At 49.0% G+C, this 13,894-nt stretch overlaps 1 protein-coding gene across 2 annotated transcripts in view; it reads left to right on the forward strand.

Annotated features, from left to right (window-relative positions):
- The window catches only part of Ptprn2 (protein tyrosine phosphatase, receptor type, N polypeptide 2), a 792,473-nt gene that overhangs the window by 666,357 nt on the left and 112,222 nt on the right, over positions 1–13,894 (forward strand). For both annotated transcript variants that reach the window (XM_011244019.3, NM_011215.2), the window contains one exon: positions 9,543–9,755. In XM_011244019.3, the coding sequence (XP_011242321.1) occupies positions 9,543–9,755 (213 nt within the window). The remainder of the gene's footprint in view (positions 1–9,542; positions 9,756–13,894) is intronic.

The raw sequence follows: 13,894 nt of genomic DNA on the forward strand, positions 1-13,894 counted from the left end.
TCCGGGTTGCCATGCCGCAACCGATTTTAAGCAGGGGGTGGGGTGAGTGGGGGTTGGTGAGATGGGAGAGTGAGGGTTGGTGTGGGGGGGGGAGGGTCTGCAGGGCCTATCCTCTAGCATAGGGGCATCCCATACCCAAGAGACTATTGGGGAAAGCCCAATTTATACTCTTTGCCACCCCTCAAACTCAGCTTTCCCATGAAGTTACCAACTGCCTCTTCCAAACCACTCAGGCCTACAGGATTGGTGCAGGTTGTGCCACCGTCTCAGGCCTCTGGGGAATCTCTCCTTCAGCCCCTGTAAATTAAAGCTAAACAAAAGAGTTTAAGCCGGTGACCAGGGGAAGTCGTCCTTGGGAAGAGCACCAGCTTAAGCAAGCACTTGGTAGCACTGGACCCTCCTTTTGGGAGCCTGGTCCTTTCCAGGCTGTGGAGCTCCAGCCTCTTGCATTAGGCAGGTCTGGGGCTTCGCCCAGGTGGATGAAAAGGCAAGGCGGTACCAGCCTTTCCTGGCCCGGCCTGCAGTGGGGGCTGCGGAGTTTGTTCTAGGGTCCAGGAATTGGCTCTGCAGCCTCTCAGTGTGAGGCAGCAGGGTGGGAGTGGGGGGGTGTCGACCGTGCAAGCCTTCGTCTCCAGCTGTCCCAAGTGCCGGGAACAATGGGAAGGCGGCAGGAGAAGGGATTGGGGGGGGGGATGCGTCGGGGTTTCCTGAAAAAGAGCCCTCCGCAGACTGTCATCTGTGTATGACAAAATCTGCTCCCCCACACTTTCCTTTCTTCCCCTTGTTCCTGCAGCTGTGGGTCTTGAAGAGCGTATTGTACGCACAGATGTTGGGTTTCGCTCTTAGGCTCCTGGCCGCTCTGTGGGGGCGCAGCGCACCAGGGTGTCCAACCTGTGGCCATGCCCGGGGCCAAACAAGGGTTGGGGAGGAAGACTGTGGGAAGGGAAAGTCCGGGAGCCTCATGCAGAGAGTCGGAACCCAGAGGAGGACTCTAGAGACCGCTTGGCTAGCATAAACCCTCTGGAGTCCTGCCCCAGGTCTGCGCTCACGTCAAGTAATTGGGTAGGCTCCAGCGACTGGAAAGGTAGTCCTGTATCCTACACACAGGCCCCCGGGGGGTCGGGCGGCCATCTACGGTGATGACAAGAGCTTAAAGATGAAGAAAGAAATGCTTTTCACTGCTGCCTCAGTCAAACATATTGGGCTGGTAGTCCCACAATTGGCCTGGACCGAGTGGTGGCAAAGTCTCATTAGCACCTGCTTTCAACAGACTGCTCCCTATGAGCATCTGAGTCTTAGAAACTGGGGTTCATGTACAGTATGTGGTGGTGGGAGGATGGGGATGGGGGAGTCCCTTAGGTAATTAATGTGCTTCTGTTTGGAAAGGCGAGAACGGGCTCGGTTTACCGTAATTTTTTTTTTCTCCTGGAGAGTCTCTAGGAAATACTTCCCCTGCCATAAGCAAAGGTCACAGTAGGGCCATGAGGGGCGACTTTTCTAGTTGAGGCTTCATTCCCTCACCCTAATGCTACTCTGAACTTGGCCAGAAAGAAGTGCAACTCGGGAATGAAAGAAAGAAAGACTGAAAGAAAGAACCGGTAAAGGCCCAGGCTCCGGCGCGGTACCAATGACTGACAAAGCTTATGTCCATTCATAGTCTTGGGCGGATGAGGGTGTACGGAGAGCCGCGGCCCCTTAGCCAATTGCTGTCAGCAACATGTGGGGGGGGGGGGGAACGACATCGCTATAGCAACCGGTGGCTGGGCCGCGAGCCGCGCCGCCGTCGCCGGCCGGGTGCGCGCGGGGCCGGATATAAGGCGGGGCGCGGCGCCCGCGCCGGTTGGAGCTGCGCGCGCGGCCAGCCGCCTTGCGGGGACCGTCCCGAGCCCGGCCCTGCACCCGCCCACGCAGCGTCAGGACCCGGTGCGCCTAGCCAGGGGGCCGGGTTGGGGCGGAGCACGCCGGGCCGCACCGGCAGGCCTCGCAGAACTGCCTGCACCCTCGGCTCGGAGCGAGTGCTACGGCGCGCCACCGCTGGGACGCGCGGCACCTTTGTTTCCACCCGCCTCCTGAGAAGTTTGTGGTCAGAAGCAGGATGGCCCCTCTCGTCAGTGGCTTCAATGCAGGGAAGCAGTTGGTTGCGATGATGGCGCTGTCGCCAGCGGCCGCTGAGCCCCGAAGCGGCTTAGCAGGGCGCACACCCCCACCTCCTGCTTTCTTGGGCATCAAGCGTCCTCCCTGCTGCAGGTAACCAGGGATGGCCAGCCTTGTCGTGGCACTGAGAGGGGCGGTCGGGTGGGCCCTGGCAGAGGAGACAAGAGTGGGGTGGGGCAGAAAGGATCAAGAGTAGATACCCCCCCGGCCATCACCAAGCTTAGTGCTGGCAGGGCGCAGAACAGAACCTTCCAAGGGTTGAGGGTGTGCTTGAGGGCCCCAGATACAGGACTGGGCGTCTTGCCTAGTTCAGAGGGTAACTGACTTGCCACAGGACACATGTCAAAGGTCCGGCCAACAGGAAATACCACCTTTGGAATTATCTCCAGGTGGGTCTGAGGCGGAGTGCCCACGATGGTAGTTCTTTCTGAGCGCACAGATTAGAAGGGAGAGACAGAGGAGACTTCCCCAAGGGATAATGGGATAGTGGTCTGTAGGACTTCTCTTGAGTACTCCTCTCGGCTTGTCATAAGGCTGGGCCTCTGGGAAATTCAGAACTTGAAGAAAACGGCCTCGAGGATGAGAGGAGATGGAGACATACGGTATGATGAGCAAAGAGGGAGGATGGATGAAGGACAAGATGAGCAGCTAGCATAAAGGGGACTGGTCTGGGGACGTTTTCCTCTGGCAGCATTTTGGAGATCTCTTTACTCTCTCCTTTCTGGGGTCCCGGGTGTGCTTCTGTGCCATTTGATAGTCCCAGCTGGCGGCGAGTTAAGAGGACCAAGTGGGCCCGGGGCGGAGCGTTCAGAGAAGCAGGTGGGGGCGGCCCAGGAAAGTGAGGAGTCCTCTGACTCCCCAATCCCAGCCTCTCCAAGAATCACCTTTGAGCTTCTACCTCCCTGCCCCAGAGGGATCCTACACTTTCTCCCACCCTTATCTATCCGAGACCCCCACCCCCCGGGCGCGCCAGGTGGGGCGGTCGCGTACTCGCCAGAAAAACTTCTGACTCAGAGCTGTTAGAACAAGAGCTTATTTATTTCATTTCTGACTAATGGTTTGGTTCCTAAAACCCGCCTGTTTTGCGGTTAAAGAAGCTGCGCCCCCAGACATCTGGGTAGCCCCCAAATCAGCATCATTGACTTTTAAAGCCGAAGTCCCTTTGCGTCTTCGTTGCAACGCGACGCTCCAGGCTGGACTGCTTTAAAGAAGAGGGGTCAGTATAAGGATTGCCAGGGCCCTGTACGTGGTAGAACTAGGTGTGTACTGCAGTCCACCTGTCGAGCCTCACCGTGCCTCTGCCTGCCTGGGTCCTATCCCACTCAGTTTCTGCTCAGTTCTTCAGTTGTCCATCGAAGTCAGCAGACCTCGGGCTTTCTTAGGTACCAGGCATTGCGTGTTACTGCTGGAAACCGAGAGTCTTCCCGATCTGGTGTAAAGGGCTTAGTGGTCCAAATGGTTTTCACCAAGCCAGGATGACAGATTTTAGGAATCAAGCAAATATGAGGAAGCAGAGAAAGGAGGTTAGGGTTAGTGCCCACCAGCCCCCAGCCTAGATGCTCCACTCCTAAAGTGCACAGTGGCCCAGCTGGGGAGTGCTAGTCGGCCACGGTAGCGCTGCGGTGCTTTTGGTATTTTGGGGTGGGTACGGGCCTTGTTGGGGACATTTACGGCTCCTGCGAGCGCGCTTTGTGGCCAGGGAGGCTGGGCTGTGGCATTGTCCCAGCTAGGACCCTCTGGGGCTGTGAATACTGGAGGCTCCCGGGAACCCACGACCTTTTGTGTCCTGCGCCATGGTCTGATCTCCACGACCTCTACAGAGATCTTGGGAATTAGTGAGGGGGAAGGGACAGGGAAACCGGGGTGAGAAAGCAGAGGCCTGTGAGGGTCAGCCTCCCCGTGTGGGGGAGGGGACTTGTGACTGCCGCCATCCAGCTTCTTAGTCCCGCGCTTGACTCCTTCCACAACCCGGTATTGACCAGCTGGGCAAAGCTGGGCAAAGCCAAGGCCTTTACGGGCATGAGAGCGAGTTAAGCTAAAATAAGATATTTCAGTCTTGAAGGTAGTTGATTCTTGGGGTTGGGGCTAGTTCAGGACTGGACTGGGACAGTACGGCCAAATATCCCTCTCCAATACCAGGACATCACCCTAGAAAACTCCTGAACACTCCAGGCCTCAGGCACTAAACAAGCCAAAATATTGGCCTGCGAAGTGTTCTGAGGGTACCCGCTGCCCAGTTTTGAGTTCTGATGTAAAGAAAACGCAGCCAGTGGATCGGAAAAATGCAAGGGGGCAGGTTCCCTCTTTGGATAGATCCATTTGGCCTCTTCTCTGCTAGCTTAGCTGGTTCTTCCACCCTGTTGTGGTTAACAAGCAACATTAAAAATGAGTTCAAAGAACTCTCTCCTCCTTTTCAACATCAAAATCATGAATCTTCCCTCATCTTAAAACAGAGCGCTTTTTTCTAGAACAACTATTTTAGGAGTGTTTCAAGATAGCAAATAAGTTATTATCTTTTGTATATTCACTTATGTATATGCCTGAGATTTTTCAACAAACAGCCTATTTTTAAAAACAGCACATAACTTGTTTTCATTAAAGTTTATGCTTAAAAATAATTATTTCTTGGGAGATTCTTCTGCTCATATAAGCTTTTTTTTGTGGCTATTTGAATGGCAGATTTGCAAGTACAATTTCATCTGTAGAGGGGAACAATAGCTTTCAGCCGCACAAAGGCCTTCTCCCACCCTGAATTCAGACCGCAATGCCTCTTGCTCTGATAATAGCTTCTGAAAAGATTTTGTAATGCAGAGAATTAATACATGATTATTTCCGCCTGACTTCTCTCATTTATTAGAATTCTGTGGCAAATTCCAAATTAAAAATAGTTCAGTTAACAGCTTTAAAAAATACTCTTAAAATATTTCAAGACACTCCTCTCCCCCTCCCCATTTTTAAGTTTGGTCACTTGTCCAGGCTTGAAAAATATTTTGCTAAAAACTGTGATCAGTTTTAAAGTGGTGGTAACCATATTTTAACAAATTTAATCTTAGTAAAATTAAAAAGAAATTTCCAAATGATTCTCTAAGATACTGGCTCATCTAGCAGATCAAAGACGAACTTGTCACAGTAACTCATAGTCTATGAGACTCATTTCTGTTTCACAGGGGGAAAGGTTTTGCAGTCATAATAACATGGGTCCCCAAAAGAAAGGGAGGGGACATGTCCCTCATCTTGTCTTAACCTTTTACAAACCAAAGTGTGTGTGGTGGGTTGCTAAAATAGGGTGAAGCTAGGTTGCAAATCAAATTCCGTAGAAATAGAACAATGAGTATGTCAACAAGAGAAATTTAGTATCCATGAAGCTAAATGCTTATGCTCATACTTTTTTGTGCACCCAGATTTTAGACTGCAAGTCAGAGACTTAGATATCTGACTCTTATGAATTGGTTATGTTACATTTTATCCTGGTAGCATGCCTGCAAATTTTCATCATATTGGTGTGGCTTAGTTCTCACAATTGACTCTAGACATAGCATCCCACACCTCTCAGCTTATCACAACATTTTAGGAAGTTATAAGGGTGTCTGTCAAGGATGTCACCGGAAGCCCCACGTGCCTCACAGGCAGAGGTGGGGATGCTGAACTCCACAGGGACGTGGTCTAAGAGCAGCTCCACAGATCGACTTCCCTACTCCCACCCTGACCTTGCCTCACGGGCAATACCACATATTCTAAAATTGAGGAGCTGCAGGTAGAGATGATAGCAAGACGTGCTCAAGGTTACAGTTCACCTGAGCTGCCTCTGAGCTGGTGCGACCTGGACCTGCTTATCCCTGATTATTTTTAAAGTCTGCCCTACTCCTATTATTTTTTAAGTCTGCTCAGGACTTGATAGTGTGGGGCTGATGAGTGTGCCTCCCACTTCCTGGATGCACAGCCCCCCTCCCCCACCCCAGCACCTCTAACAACCTCCTTCTGAGAGTCCTCTCCACCGCCCTCCTCAGCCAGCACTGCTCCAAACTTTCAGAAAGAGCTTCCACTGTGCAGAAGGTGCTCTGCTTTTAAAAGACATCTGACTGTAAATGTCAAAGTTATAAATATTTAAACATCATTATTCTTTCAATTTCAAGTCAAAACTGATAAGATGTCTATGACTAGTCTGGGCTGTCTTCCGGGACGTCCCCCCCCCCCCCCCCCGGAAAGCCGCCTTGTGGTCCGCACCAAACTGCTCATCCTTGGGAAGTCACCATACTGAGAGGGACTGTGGCTCCAGCTGCACCTGGGTCAGCCCAGGTGCAAACTCACTTCAAGCTTCCAGCAGACACACTTCTCCCACTGCAGCTTCTGGCTAACAAGCATTTTTTTTTAAATGCACTTTTTTAGCTCCACAAAAAGAAAGAAAATGCAAGGTTGTTAACTCAGTCGCTATACGTAGGATGTTCAACTGACATTAAAACAAGAATTTCTAGAAATTTTATTTCCCCCATCCCAGGATTCTTACAACCTCATCCACTGCTAGCAGGTTCTCTCCCTTCACCCCACCCCACCCATTTCAACCCTCAGGTCAGGGCATTTTGGTGCTACTGTCAGGCAGAGAGCCCCTAAGAGATAAATTTTCAGGTTTGAGAAGCCATCAGTCAGTTGAAATTCAGACCTTAATATTAGATATATATTGACTCGAAGTGGGGGTCCCTTGATCCAGCATCTACCTTACCCTCTTCTGTCAGACATCACTCCTTTCAACCTCCACTCTGCCAACCTTCCAGGGTGCCCTACACCAAGGCAGGCCCTGAAGCCCATAGTTTCAGATCTGGGTGCCTCCCCGACTCCTACCCCATAGGCCAGTGGTGTGAGCCTCCTATCTGGTGGGGTTCTGGGGCAGGAGTACAGCTGACACTAATCCTGGTCACCAGCCACTCCTCTGGACTACTCAGGGGCACAGAGATGGGTGGAGCCTAGAGTAATCTGGCCCTGCCCTCTTCAGTTATCCCACAGGAGCCCATTGAGAAGGAAGTCTCTGCTCTTGCCCGGACAATTTGGTTCAGCCTCTGAGAAAAATCCCAGCAACCAACTGGTTTAAAATAAAACCGAGAAAGAAGCTGGGGCACCTGGGCTTTTCACTGGTTGCCCTGCAGCCAGCCCCGCAGGTTGCCACGCCGTTCACTTGTAGGAACATCACCTGCCTCTTCCTGTGGCTCCAGAGTGCCCAGTGTCTGTCACCTGGCAGTGCTGTCAGTCAGGCGGAGTTCATACTACGGACCATTGATCGCTTGGTGCTCCCAGCCCTGTGGAAGCGCGGGTACAGTGCAGAGTGTACTGATGGGCTGTCATATACCATGGCCCAGCATGGCTGGTAACTTAGAGTTATCTGAGAACCTGAAGCCGAGGAATTTCGTGCCTGAAGCCAGGTTAAGGAGGTCCTTTTCCAGCGCCACGTGGCGTGCAGGTCCGCCCAAAGCCTACGCTGGGCCTTGGTTCAGGGACCCTCAGCTCAGGAGATGGGTAAGGTGTCCTTGCCATTGCCATCCCACCACTGCCTTTGTTGTGGTCTGCTGAGAAGAGGCTAGACAGGCAAGGGCGGTGGGAAAGCAGCCATGGATCCGGCAGAGTGTGACCAGCTCCCGCCCTGGCATACCTGGGACCACACTGAACCCTGGGGAGTGAACAGCTCCGTTTTGCGAATGGTGCGGAGGTCCACTGGCCAGGAACTTAAGGAAAAGGGTTTGTTCTTGTGCGAACTACATCCAGTCATGTGAGGACAGCCATTTGGGCCACCGAGACCCTGGCCGAAAGGGTTATTTGTGTGGTTTATGCTCCTGCCCGTGCTGGGGCAAAGAAGTGTAGCTTAGAAACTGAGATGGGGACTTCGCTGACTTGGGGGGAGGGGCGGGAGACTCTGGAATGACTTCTTTCTAGAAGCTCTCCTGTGGGGTGGGCGGGAGTGAAAAGAGGAGGGGACCCGGGAGGAAGCCAAGAGGAGGAAGGGAAGGGTTCCACAGCTTTCCCCTGTGCAGGATCTTCTATGCTGCTGGCTCGCAGCAGCCAAGGGTGTCGCCCACTCAGTCCTGGGAGAGGTGTCCACGTTCCTGCTCCGGGTCTCCTGCTCCCCTCCCAAAGGTCCCCTCTGCCAGGCCTTGGAGCCCCCTCCCTTCCTCTCTTCCATCCATTACTGAAGTCCAGGAACCTCCTGGGTCCAGAGCCAAGCAGAACCAAGCCGCGCATCCAGGCAGGAAATCCCGGCGTCTTTTCTCATTTAACCCGCGTTTCCATTAACTCGGTCCCAGCGCCCGCTAATCCGCGCACCGAAGGCAAAAGCAGGCTAATTAATGACCAGCTTTTCCAGTCAAGACTAGCGATAATTGCTTTGGTGGCCTTTATGATTACAAGATAAAAATGGGCCCGGCCTGACATAAGAGACACTGTGTACACTCAGAGACTGGAGGAAACGAAGAGTTGGGAGGCTGAAAGCGGAGCAGAAAATTACTAATAGAAGAGAGATAATGAATAGGCCGGCCAGGCATTCATGGGGAAAAATCCATTTTGTTACCACGCGAAATTAGGTGGCGGAAAGGAGTTTGCTAATTGTTCTCCTCTTGTAGCAACCAGGACGGAGGCAGGGGCGTGCTCTTCCATTCATTTCCCGAGTAATTGTGGGGGTTGCTGGCCGGGAGTCGTGGGCGATTTGCCTGCGGCCCTTCCATTTTCCTGTGGCGTGTTTAATTGTTGCTAATACACCTCCTAATAAAGCTAATGAGGGGGGCGCTGTCTGGCTATCTGCCCTGGATTTGAGTGACAGAGAGGATTTTCTCACCTATTCCCCCAAGATGCAAAGTGAACTTCCCAATCATCTATTTCCAAAGACCTTGTCCCCTTTGAAGGAACAATACTCAGGTACCAGTAGTTGGAGTCTGTGCTTATAGAGAGTGACTAGAGCTGGTTGCATTAACCCACAGAATGTCTTCTAGAGAAGAAGCCATGTCCCAGAGCTATGATGACTCTGGCCAGTGCATTCTACTGATACTGGGGACTATTTAGTTCTGTTAATATTTTACCCACCTCCTGCCAAGCATGTGCTGGATTACATGCTCTGGACAAAATCTGTATCTGATTAGGAATGATGTACACTTCGTTTTACTTAAAGCAGCAAGTTGGGTACCAAATACTTTACATTATTAAGTTTGAAGAACAGCCACTATTGGGGTTACTCTTGACTTCTGCTTAATAGAAATTCGGTCTGGAGGTATGGTGTTGGAACTTCTTTGCACGTGTGTCCCTGCACAGCCCCCTCATGTTGAGGCTGCACTAAGTCTGGAGGGGGTGTGCTGCTGGAGTCAAGGTCCCCTGAGTAGTAACCTGTTCTCCTCCCTCTTCTCCTCCTCCTGCAGAAGGGAAAGCTCAAACTCCTGCCGCATCAGGAAGAGCAAGAGGACTCTACCAAGTTCATTTTGCTCACCTTCCTCTCCATTGCCTGCATCCTGGGGGTTCTCCTGGCTTCCAGCCTTGCCTACTGCCTCCGCCACAACTCACACTACAAGCTGAAGGACAAGTTGTCTGGACTAGGCGCTGACCCCAGTGCAGATGCCACTGAAGCCTACCAGGTAAAAATAAACTTTTCAAAGTTTTCTCCTTGGATTTGCCAAACTTGATTTGAGAGTGAAGGAGGAGGGCAGTCTGTCCCCTCTCTCACCCTCTATACTCCCTCATGAAGTCACAGTACAGGCTCTTTTATGATGACAATTTGAAACTTCTCATTAGCATTCATGTAAATACCTTGCAACCACAATTTTATGGCTCTGTATTAATCTTACACCGTTTCTGGGTAGTCTTACATTAGCTGTAGAAAGTGGGTTGCTAATTAGAAATGTGGAAAAAGTACAGTACATGAATTATGCATTGTCTGTTATCTTAATCTGGTCACTATTAATGAAACACGCCACAGTTGCAAGATGGATTGGCTGTGTAGATGTGTGAAGATGGCTCTTAAATCATCAACTTCCTTGGGGGTCTTATAGGAAGGGATCTTTTGACCTGATCTGTTGCCACCCTCTGCTATTGTTTGGATAAAGTGAAACCTAATACTGATAAATGGAATGTAGAGTGCATATGTCTTCATGAGTCAGCAGTGGCAGCTGTGTGCTATGTGTGCTAGAAACACAGACAGGCACCCAACGTGCCTGGAAGGAGAACAGAAGCCTGGAGAAGTGTGAGTGCCAGAGTCAAAACACAAGGGGCATAATCAACAGTTTCGTAATGAATGACTTGCTAAAATGAAACTGTGACTCCACTCAGCAGCAACGCAAGCCCAAAATATATAGAAGTCAGGGAGTTCAAATTTTTAATATAAAATATCATTTAACTCTAAATGTATTATTCTATTTAGGGTTATAAAATTACTTACTTGATTGCTACATTTAAAAATTTAATCAATATGCAGTTTAAGGTTTTCTCCAATTTATTGAATCTTTTGTCTTTTCTAACCACATGTCTGTGGTGTCTAATGTCTTATCAGTAATTCACATCACACAGTATATAAAGCAAATGCTGTCTGATCTGTTCTTGAAGTTACTTCAGCAAGCTCTCGGGCTCTCTCAGGACGGGCAGTGACTGTCCAGGCGTCACCCTCAGCTGGTCTGAGCTGGCTGCCCCTTGCTCTGTGGTTGTTCTGCATCCGCCACATATGGCTAGTTGAGAAGAATGTATAAAGCCCCTTTGCTTAAAAGAGATGAGGAGACAGCTTTTGGTCCTGTTTCAAAATTCTTATCATCATCACTGAATGGAGAAAACCTCTGGTTTTCTGAAGGAGGGTCACACGCCTGGTCAGGATGATCTTTTTCTTATAAAGAAATGGCAACTTCAAATGAATTGAGGATGGTATTTCAGGCACATGGCACATAGCTTTGCTTCAAAGCCAAAGGGGGGGGGGGGAAGACGTTTGAAGAAGCAGCCTGGAAAAAAATGTCACATAAACTAGTAAGAATTTACCCAGAAATTCTATTGAGCAAGACCATCAATACAGGATGCTAGGTCCTCAGGGCCAAGCAAGTGTCAGAGCATAAATAAATAATCACACCCCTCACTCCTCAGTCCTGTGTGTGAGAGACAGAGATCATAAGGACGGAGGCTTCCGTAAAGCATGGCATCCTTTGATACACTTTGAAATTCAAATATAAAATATTGATAGAATGAAAGGTTGGACTCGCATGCAGAAATGACTAATTTTTATAAGATTGTGGGTAGAAAAATGCATACTTATGACTGAGTTTGTGATAATTAACAACAACAAAAGGGGGAAAAAAAACTCTTCCCGGTGACAGCTCTAATTAATAGTATCTGTGATTAAAATCATGTCCTTGCAGCAAGAAAACTGTTTGAATTTCTTAGAGTGACCTTTTTGTGTTCCTCCTGGGGGCATGGTGGTTAAGTTGATATTGATTTTATAATGAGCTCTGGTTTGTTTAATAAGAATCTGTAATCCCGACAATAAATGAAATGTGTGCTTTTCTTCAATCCAGAGTAATAAAAAAGAAAAGATGAGGGAAAGTTTTTCTTCAAAAATAGGATCTAGAAAAAAGTTGGAAGTGAAATGACTGGGCTTATTTCTGAAGTCATTGACCAGTGTCATTATACCAAGTTTCCCTGATAAGATGGGGTCTGCTCTCATCCAACCAGCAGGCTCCTTGGAAGGACCTGGGAGACTTCTCCTGTGCTCTGCCATTCATGCAGGGCAGTCTTGTTGCTTTGGCTTGTTTTCAGCAGGCCAGGCCGCAGCACATGGTGATCACGTGGTTGTCAGCTTTGGGTTTAGCTGGGTGCATTGAAAGCTCACAGCTGTGGTTACTCAAGGCTTCTCTGGAAATAAGAAGCACTGTATTTGTCTATGTGGTCTTATGGCGTTGGGTTTTCCATTGTTGTCATTGAAACAACCTTCATGTTTTAAAATCTTCTTTTTAAGCCAAAAGAGCAAAGCTGAGAAGCCTGTGAGATGGCTCAGCTAGTGAAAGTCCCTATTTCCAGAATCCACATGGTGGAAGGGAAAAAAAAACTCCCACAAGTTATCCTCTGACCCCCACACACACCATATGGCGAGATCGCTTGATAAATAAATGTAATTAAAAAAAAAACCCTATAACATGCAACTACAAATTTCAGGGATAGGATCTTCTTGAATGAATGTACCTACTACTAAATCTTTGTGTGTGAGAATGTACCTCAGTGGTACCTTTTGCCTACCATAGATTTAATTACCAATTCATATATTATATATGAATATATAATATGTATATACTTTATGCTTCCATATTTGCTTATTGTGTCATTGAGACTGTGATTGGAGTTTGTCACACTTTTCTTCAGTGATCACAGGGACAAATGAATACTTTGCCATTGTGTTTTTTGTTGTTATTGTTTTGTTTTTTTGTGGGGACGTGACAGAAGAATAGTTCATTATTTTAAGTTTATAAAGGGGGAAAACGTTATGCTGTGAGTGGGTTGAAAGTTACCCAGGGATGTTCATAGATGGCAGAACACTATGTGTGGTTACCAACAGAATGTAATGTTACCTTGGAAGTGAAAGAGCTACATGCTTGTGTAGTGAGAACACAGCAGAGTACAGGTGTTCTGACTGTGAAGAAAGGGGAGGGAGGCATAGAGATTAAGATGCTGTGGGCTCCGCATATAACCTCTGGCTGTTACTTGCCTTTCTTCACCTAGCCCCCAAAGAGATTCCTCATGGTAGACAGCACCAGGGCCAGTGTGGCAGTAGGATCTTCTCAACAGGAACTGGGAGACTCCTCCTGTGCTCTGCCCTTCATGCAGCACCTTTGAGGCATAGGTGTAAACTCCACCACTGCCAGCCAGGCACATAACCATGTGCCATGGGCTATGAATGACCATCTTGAAATGGCCTCAAAGCAGTCTTGAATATGAATAAGACCCTTGAAAACATCTCTAAGCATGTTCACCTTTTCTTCTCCTGTATTTGTATGTATATGTTGATGCCCCATGGGTGAACAAGAGGGGGAGCGGAGAGAGAAAAAGAAAGGGGGAAGAGAGAGAGAAAGAGAGGGGGAGGGAGGGAGGCAGAAAGAAAGGAGAAGGAGGGAGAAGGGAAAGAGGGGAGGAAGGGATGGAGAGAGAGTGGGTGGGGGGTGCCACACGTGTGTTGGAGCCCACAGAAGCCAGAAGAGGGTATTAGATTCCTAGGAGCTAGAACAGCTGTAGGTGGCTGTGAGCCACCCAGTATAGATGCTGGGAAACAAATTCTGGCTATCTGAAAAAGCAGGGAGCTCTCTCAACTTTAATAATACATGTAATAAATAGATAAATCTTTTTAAAGATTTATCTATTTATTACATGTAAGTACACTGTAGCTGTCTTCAGACCCTCCAGAAGAGGGAGTCAGATCTCATTACGGATGGTTGTGAGCCACCATGTGGTTGCTGGGATTTGAACTTGGGACCTTCGGAAGAGCAGTCGGGTGCTCTTACCCACTGAGACATCTCACCAGCCTGCTCTCTCAACTTCTGAGCTCTCTCTCTCTCTCTTTCTCTCTCTCCCTCTCTCTCTACCCCCTCCTGAAAACCAAATCTTCTTGGCAGGTTCTTGCTTTTGATCTTGTTCCAAAGTATTAGCCATAGTCACCTCAGATAATACAGTGAAGCTTAATTTGTTCATGCTTTTAAATTTTGGACAGCTGAAATACATGTTCAGAGGTCACTGAACTTCAACAGAGCTTTCC

This window comes from Mus musculus, chromosome 12 (genome assembly GCF_000001635.26).
Source record: "Mus musculus strain C57BL/6J chromosome 12, GRCm38.p6 C57BL/6J".
NCBI classification, from domain to species: domain Eukaryota; kingdom Metazoa; phylum Chordata; class Mammalia; order Rodentia; family Muridae; genus Mus; species Mus musculus.